General features: G+C 33.2%; 1 protein-coding gene across 1 annotated transcript in view; it reads left to right on the top strand.

Annotated features, from left to right (window-relative positions):
• The window catches only part of LOC108744808, a 32,025-nt gene extending 24,057 nt beyond the window's left edge, over positions 1 to 7,968 (top strand). The window contains exons 8-16 of the mRNA XM_025975025.1: positions 1,274 to 1,412; positions 2,134 to 2,294; positions 2,348 to 2,513; positions 2,789 to 3,013; positions 3,285 to 3,548; positions 3,782 to 4,043; positions 4,211 to 4,492; positions 4,786 to 4,999; positions 5,772 to 7,968. Of these exons, the coding sequence (XP_025830810.1) occupies positions 1,274 to 1,412; positions 2,134 to 2,294; positions 2,348 to 2,513; positions 2,789 to 3,013; positions 3,285 to 3,548; positions 3,782 to 4,043; positions 4,211 to 4,492; positions 4,786 to 4,999; positions 5,772 to 6,080 (2,022 nt within the window). The 3' untranslated portion in view covers positions 6,081 to 7,968. The remainder of the gene's footprint in view (positions 1 to 1,273; positions 1,413 to 2,133; positions 2,295 to 2,347; positions 2,514 to 2,788; positions 3,014 to 3,284; positions 3,549 to 3,781; positions 4,044 to 4,210; positions 4,493 to 4,785; positions 5,000 to 5,771) is intronic.
• Positions 7,969 to 8,794: the final 826 nt, after the last annotated feature.

Here is an 8,794-nt window from a genome sequence, read left to right as displayed (position 1 = left end):
TAATGGAAGTAAAAAAAGAAAGAAAAAACAATGGTTAAATTTCATCAGTTTAATTTTCAATTGTATTGCTTCGATCAATGCATATAAAAAGCCATAAAAAACATAAAATTTATGTTATTAAGATGAACCATTCATTTCGCGGATTGTCTACATTTCTGCCTTTGAAAGTAGTGTAATTGTACCTAAGGAACTTAACACTTTTAAATGTTTAACCAGATTTCGTTACTTAATTGAAATTTATTAATTAAATTTTAACAACGTTTCGGAATTTTAGTCAATAATATGTAACATCGAAAAAGAACAGCAATATGATTGACAAGAGTTTCATGTTAAACAAAAAATGGTAATACTCTTTGAACTCCTCCTTTAATTTTCTATTTTACATTAGTTAATAGTAGTAGTAGTAGTAGTAGAACTTTCTTTTTCGTAGTATGTTTCGCTGTACCTATTGATTTTCCAAGTCTTTATCCACTAATATTCCTAGAAGATCTACATTTAATCTTATCTTTCAACAAGATAATGGAATTACAAATCAACAATTAAGATAATTATTATTTCATATTTCGGTCAAACATTTTTCTCTTTAATTAAACATTTTTTGATTTTCAATTTCAGTAACATTACTTAACCAAACCTAACAACCGCCTAGAAATAACGCACTTATACTATGCTCATCATACAAACATAAATGCCAATTTAGAGAAAAACATACGCTCCATATTATGTAATTATTTGTCAAAAGAATTTACTTACATAAGATACTAACTTCTTTGATATATATATATTATCAGTATTAAAATCTGTTTTAATTTGCAGTTTGTCTCCATATCAAAAAATTAAATATTCCGGAGTCTATTCTTCATAAGATAATTTGTTATAAAAATTTATATTTCATTGAAAAGGTCAACTTACTCGGAAACAATAAACGGTTCTTCTGAAAGTACCAATTTTTAAACTTTTTCAAATTATTTATTTGTAATGACATGATACTTTAAGGATTTCCACCTTCTACGATAATCCGTTGTTGACGTACGCCGCTGAGGTGCATGCAACCCTTTTAACACACTTTCTCATTCTTTTTTTGTTACTTTCTTCTCTCTTTCTGTTCTATTATTATTTGTCCTTATTCTCATTTGGTTTGCGGGGGTAGAGCACGTATCGTCGCAACTCTGAAGGGGTTGTAGATGCGGGACTGTCCGCAGTGCCGGTCCCTGTGGCCGAGATCGGTGCACTTCAGTCTGACCCCCCTATTCTCCGGCAGGAAAGCAACCAGCAGCAGGTACCCTGCCCGCCACCCAATTCCGCCGTCACTGATGTCGAAGCTGGAACGGTGAACAAAGCTTTGCGGAAACGGAAAACCACCCAAAACGACCAGAGCCACGGAAGCTTCTTTCTTCGTATCGGAGCCATAGGTAGGAAATGTATTAACAGTAATTAAAACATTTAAAACACCACACGAATCTTGAAAAACATATCTACAAAGATTGAGTAGTGGTTCTGGTGGTTTCACGGTTGTAACCTTTTTTTCGGAATGTTTTGCTGTAGTCGAATGAATTGAGACGTTTCTTCTCCCTTGGCTGAATGCATCCTTAGCGATGAGATGGTTGAGTCAAGCCAAAGACTAACGTCTTGATCAGGAGAATTCTATCAACTCATCAACTACAGCAAAATTGCTTTAAAAAAGTTATAACCTGATACAGTTTTCGTAGAATCTATAAAAACTAAAAATCAGAATGAATTCAGACGTTTCTTCTCCCTTGGCTGAATGCATCCTTGGCGATGAGATGGTTGAGTCAAGCCAACGACTAACGTCTCGATCAGGAGAATTCTATCAACTCATCAACTACCTACGGCACAACTGCTCCAAAAAAGTTATAACCTGATACAGTTTTCTTAGAATCTATAAAAACTAGAAATCATAGTCCTTCAACTCTAAGTAACTACTCACTGTCTTTGCTATGTTCATTAGAAATTGGACATTTAATATACTTTACGAAGGAGTCAGGACAGTTTTCCTTTTTTGACTTTTTGGATACACTGAAATGCTATTGGCATATATAAAAAGGACCAACTTATAAATTATATCTAAATTTTATTGTACGTATCCTCACCGTTGCTTTAATTCCATTGTAGCGTTTGGGCTTGGTACCATGATATACAATGGTTTGGAATTTGGAGCGTTTTTCGAAATACCGTTCACGTCACCTTGCTATATGATCCTTCGTGGCGTAAATCCTGTACTTCAAATGATTTTCACTTTCATGCAAATGTACTTCATATTTATGAATTCTCGAGTAAGTGTTCACTCATTACTGGTTTGAAATTAGATATGAGTCGGTTATTTCAGTTAAATATTCATCGGTTCAAAGTGATAGCCCGATTTGGTCTGATGCATATTGTAGCGACGAATATATGCGTTTGGATTAGGACGCTGGTTTTGGAATATCTAAAAGAAATTACCCAGTATCATAAACGTTTTATTAATGAAACTACCGACGATGGACTTCTGGCAGGTATATTTTGTATTCTATGTCTTATTTTTTATGAGTTGACAAATTATTTATATAGAAGCACTCCTTAAAAGCGAGCAGCTTATTGACTGAAAATTATTTTTCCGAGCAGTATTTTAGAAAACCTCTTCTTAAATGTCAAAGTTTGCAAATAATTAGCATTAATGAAATCTTTCTTTGACAATTTTGGAAAAAACTTGTGGAAATTAACTCAGTCCGCTCGAAGGAGATATTGTTGTGAATTGTTGCGAATGTTTTTTTATGAGCACTTATTACAGAGAGTATACGAATTCATACTCTCCGAAATGCCAACACGATTTTGGGCACGCACAAAGCTGTGCCCGACCACTTGTTAATCGCAGCCTCCACCGTGAAACCTGCACAACCAATTACATCGACATTAGGCACGACATTAGAAAATATCGCTTCCACGACAACCAGAGCTGTTAAAAATTTACACAGTTTTACTTTTCCCTCAACAACTCCATCAACTACCCTTCGACGTAAGTGTTCCTCAAAACTGTAACTATAGTGCATGAAATCTTAATCTATAGGAATACCCTTAAGTATATTACTACTTAGCGTCAACAAATTAGTTATGAGAACATTTCCATGAAGTGGTAGTTCTTCTTGCTACCATATGATGCACCGTTTGGTCAATTTTTAATGTTGCCTAATAGAAACGATCTATTAATTTGTATCATCCCGCTTACTAACTACCATTTAGCACCCTCAATTGCCAGTAACTACCCCATTAACACCTTAATACTAAAGGTCTTATGAGATCGACTACTACCACCACCACTACAACAACTCCAACTCCTCCACCGTTATGGAGGACTTTTAGGACAATACCCATGATGCCAACAACCTCGTCATCGACAACAGTTTCGCCTTTCAATCACACAACTTCCATGACAACGCCCAACAGAATGTGGAAGAGACTTTATACAACTGCGTCAACTTCGACCACGAAGCACTTTAAGAATTTTTTCGATTTTCGAAGTCCCAGTAATTTTCGTGAGAATGTAGTCAATGGTACGCTTATTAACATCACTGACAAGCATGTCGCAATAAATATGTCTATAGTTTCGAGGAAATAGTGAAATGCATGCCCAAAACCACCCATAGAACCAAGACGCAAACGGCAATTTTTTTTGAATATTTTTGAAAATCGTTTTGTTTCTTGGTTAGCGGATTTTAAAATATTAATGGAAATGTCTTTTTATATGTAGTATGTGTCAAACTACATCCTAGTTTCTTCTATTTAGTAGCTGACGATAATCCACCAGTTCTTAATGGTACAAACTTTCTCGACGAAATGTTTCCTCAAGCTTGGATCAGTAGCTGGAACACGAATTCATCCAATGTCACTGCTTTAAACGCTAATCCACTCAATTGTGGTAGAATTAATATAATGGGTAGCATCGTACAAGATTCAGCGCCATATCTATTTCCATTCATTATTGAATATTCGTTAATTGGTGCTGCTGTAATTTACGTGATGTGGAAGCACATTGGAAGAAATCCTAGGTGAGATATCATTCGTCGTAATAGGACTAAGTTTGAATTAATAAAGCTCCCTTCTGGTTAGACCTGAATCGTTTACATGTTTTGTCAGTTAGGGTTATCTTCAATTCCATCATGAGAAGGAGTAATTTAAAAGTGTCGGATTTGATTTTATGTTACCTTTTTAGCAGATATGTGACGGAAGAAGATCTGGAACACCGTTTGGAAATCATGTTGTCTCGAAGGGCCGTTGCAATGGCCCATGCCCAACATGGACGAGTAGATTGTGTTGGTGCTTCCAAAGGTTTATTCTTTGGACTACTCATGTTAGTCGGTTCCCTGATATGCCTGATTCTATTCTTTGTCCTTATACATCATCCCGATTTAGGATTATTAGCGATTTACTTAGCTGACGTGTCTCACTGTGTACTTATGGTGCTTAGTATTTTTGCGATTATCATCGGATTTGTAAGGTACGTTATATCATTAACTGATAATACGCCTCAGTTTTATAAAATTCTTTTATCCCACCTTGACTTTTGGTATATTTATTTATTTATTTAATTTATGTTGTGCTTCTTAGTCATAATTTCAGTGGATTAACGACGAAATTATGTTTTGTATATATTTTCTCAAGTGTCTAACGCTAAAATATTTTTATTTCTTACTGTTCGCTTTTATTTTGCTTTGTAGTGATTGCATCTTTGTTCTTTATTTCATGCTTTGCCATTTCATTTCGGCCTTATCCCATGTGCTTACTGAACAGAACGCGCTACATGTCTTCGGACCTGAATTGTAGGGTCCAAACGCTCAAGTTTAGGGTCGACGAGCAGAACGACCTCAACGATATATTGCTTCGAGTCTCTGCATTTGGATTATTCACTTACGCTGTATTCAGCATTATAGCAGGGTCCCTTAATGCATTCACCAACGAACCGAACTTACTAGTCATGCTCACTGGATTCTTGTCAGTACTACAGGTAAGCCACTTTTACAATTTTTTGAAGTTATTATAATTATTTTGGCGCGCTGGGAGTAAAGCTTCAGCAGGCAACGGAAATTGCGAGCGCACAGCTATAGAAAATTGAAGGGCGGGAACAGAAGTGGTATTTCTGGTCTCGACGATCGCACTCTGGTAAATAAATAATTCTAACGAGCGTACGCTATCATTTTTTTAATTAAAAAGTAATAAAAAGTAAAACGTTTTGGTCTTCTATTCGGTTTCGTTTTTAGGGTTCCATACCCTACCCATATGGAACCCTAACGTTGAAGCACACACATAGTTTAGACCTCTAAGTTCTAAACGAAATAAGATATGGACTTGGAATTGGTACATAGTATTTAAAACCTTGTCTCAGTGGCTACCATCATACTCATAATTGTTGTGAAATACTTTATATGAAGTAGACTGCATTTATGAATTAAGTGTCTACAAGAATAGAATATGAATCAATCAAAATTCGAACATTATTACAAAATTACCAGAGAACGCCACTGGTTTCCTACTAAATTCAGAAATAGACCTACAATTTGAAAGCGATAGTCCCTCCTGCTGCCACAATCTTTGCTATATTAACAAACGTTTAACGTATACATAAGAGAGATATTGAAATTCACTTTGTTTCTGAAGAACGAAATAATTTTTAATTTTGAACAGACATCAGAATAGATAACGACAGTCATAATTTTTATGTTTTTATTTCTTCAACAAAATGGTAGATGTTTTGGTTCCCTGAAAATATATTTTTGTAGGTCGTTCTTCAACTGCTGTTTATAGCAGACGTTTCGAGACGTCGCGTACATCTTCCGGAACACGATCGTTCAAAGCCAGGCAGACAAATTGTAACATTTTTACTTATTTGCAACGTAACCATGTGGATAATATACACGTTCGAATCCCAAAAAGTCGAGGCGAACCCGATTCAATTGGAATTTTATGGTTTTCTCGCATGGGCAATTATACAACGTATCACGTTGCCGTTGTGCATCTTTCACAGATTCCACTCGGCCGTGACACTAGCTGAAATTTGGAAGACTAGCTACAAAGCTCGCTTGGATTAAATCGATTGAAAAAAAGATGATACATATTTTTGCATTTATATTGAAGTACATATTAATAATTTAGTCATGAATTTGTTGTTGTGAACCGGTACGGCATAAAACTCAAAGATTGCTCATTGCGTTTTCAATGTAACTATTATATTAATAGTACTTTGTGTATATAATTTATATATTTATCGTCTCGTTCCTTAATCCGTTATTATTTATTGAATTTAAACTAAGAGACGCACACATAAGATTAGAAAAACCAAAGCTAGGGAAAAGAGAAGAACATGTATATTGTTAACAATAATTCATTATTATAACAATTAACTATTATAACCATCCCAACGTAGGCAGTCCTCATAATATCATAATTATATTTCTAATACCTAATATAAGTAAATATCTAAAGTACGTATGTGCCATGCCAAAAACAAATCCACCAATCGTTGTGGAAAACGACAATTTTTTGGTATCACACATTGTAACTCGAACAATTTTACAATACATATATATTACATACGATGTTTAGCTGTTAGAGAGATTCTTGTTATAAACTGTTGTAAGATAAATTTAATAGATTTATAACTGTTTCGAACACAGATAACGTCATAAAATGTTCTACTAAATTTCATGGTCATTACATTTATGATATGTACATATACAGAAATTAATTTTTCACAACATTCATTAATCTCTCTATAATTTGGATTACCTTTATGTAAGCATATTTTTAACCGGTACAGTTTTGTCTGAAATTAGTTCGGTCGCTTTTAGTCGATACTGGAGGAAACAATCTAAAATTTAGTACAATAACGATTAATCAGCTTATTATGCTGTAAATATAGTAGACACATATCCATTTTGTGGAAAAATGTACCGCCATCTAAACAAAAATCATCGTGAGATATCACTCGACTGTCAGTATACAGGAACAAAAGAAATATATTTTACGATAACTAATTCTACTCAACACGAAATTTACTGTAATTAATTCAAACATGAACACCATCACTTCTAATAGGTACCCATTATCTTAGTTAGGCTTCATCATACTCTTCATTGCATTGGCGTAGATAAATAGTGAGGACAGGTTCGTTCTAAATTAAAATTTAATTTATAATTTGAGGTACCTATCTAATTTGTTATTCATTTGGAGATAAATTTTCTTGTGCAATACGGATTGCGATAAGTATTTTAACGACAAGATAATTTTTCAGCGTAAATCATTAATTTTCTAAGATATTTTAGATCTGTAGATATTATACAAAACATACTGCAATTAGTACTTGTTACACTTATACACATAAATGTTATTTGCATTTCTACTTTTATACCTTAACAATTAGTACAAGGAAAAAATTCGTAAAATATTTTGAGATGTACTGCATGAAATTTTTGTGGACCACTTAAGCTATGACCACTATAAGGATACTTTCTACAGTACTTACATACTTATGCCTAATTTTGATAGATGATTAGTTGACGATATTTTATTTTTTTTTTATGCTGACATAATCTGATTTTACCTTATTAGTTTTTACGTATCTAATAGTCGATGTACTGCTATACTGCTTTAAAAGTACGGACTGACGATAAAAAGTAATTTCTCGACTAAAAATAGAAAATAGGATAAATTAATAACTACTGTTAACAAGGATAATATTCTTTTGATAAGGTAAAATTCGTGTAACTTAATTTATTTTAATGGCTACATGAAATGTCTGTGTAATACTGAGCCGCTCTTCGTGTAATTTTTGTCTAATAGGATATTATAGTATATTAATATGTAAAAAATAAAACGAAAGATTGAAACGAATGAATGAATTGATGTTAGTTAACAAATTTAAAGAACAAATTACCATTACCTAAAAGTGTGTATAATACTCAAATTCTTTGTCAAATAATTTAAATATTATATNAAGAGGAAAAAATAGTTTATCGACGAAAAGTTAACGTTGAGTACTTAATACTAAAAGTTTGAAAAGTGGTATTTATCTCTTAAATAACAATTAGTAAAATAAATAATGTTTTACAAATTCTGTTTTGTCTCATAAAAAATATACACATTGAAAAGACGCCGTTTCAAGTAGGTAGTTCTATTTACAAAAAGTGCAATTAAATAAATGCTTCACCTAATTGACATCACAAACAGTTTTATTATTAACTATATTAGACAGTAATAATAATATTAATAAGGTACAATTAAGAAGTTATGGCATAACATATACAACAATACTGAAGTTTAAAGATGAATCAGAAAATTTGTATTTCTCTGATAATGAAATAACGTAATTACTTGAGGCTTACTTCAAGAAAATCATAATTACGAATACCATTTAAACTTTCAATGGTGCACTGTTTGCGAAACATTTTTATTAATCAAGAAAAACAACTGAATTTGTTGTTAAATTTTTAGTATGTTTGAACGAATAGACAATTTTCAAGAAGTATAGTTACAAGAATTACTCTTTAGTTATCATTATTTCTTTTAACTACTCCTTGAAAATGATCTAGGTCTAAAATTCATGGTCGGTTAGAATTGCTTCCTAACGTTTCGCTAGCACGAGTGGTGACTTTCTTCGGAGGTCCTTCCGTATCCATATCCAGTATCAGAGGAGGAAAAGCTTCTGAAGAAGGTGGCCACTCGTTCTAGCGAAACGTTAGGAAGCAATTCCAATCACTTTACGTTTTATTTTCCTTGATACACCTTTTTAAACTCTTATTCTCAG

Source organism: Agrilus planipennis, unplaced genomic scaffold (assembly GCF_000699045.2).
Source record: "Agrilus planipennis isolate EAB-ADULT unplaced genomic scaffold, Apla_2.0 scaffold35, whole genome shotgun sequence".
NCBI lineage: Eukaryota > Metazoa > Arthropoda > Insecta > Coleoptera > Buprestidae > Agrilus > Agrilus planipennis.
The sequence above is the reverse complement of the archived record's forward strand: the minus strand, read 5'-3'. Positions and strand labels throughout refer to the sequence as shown.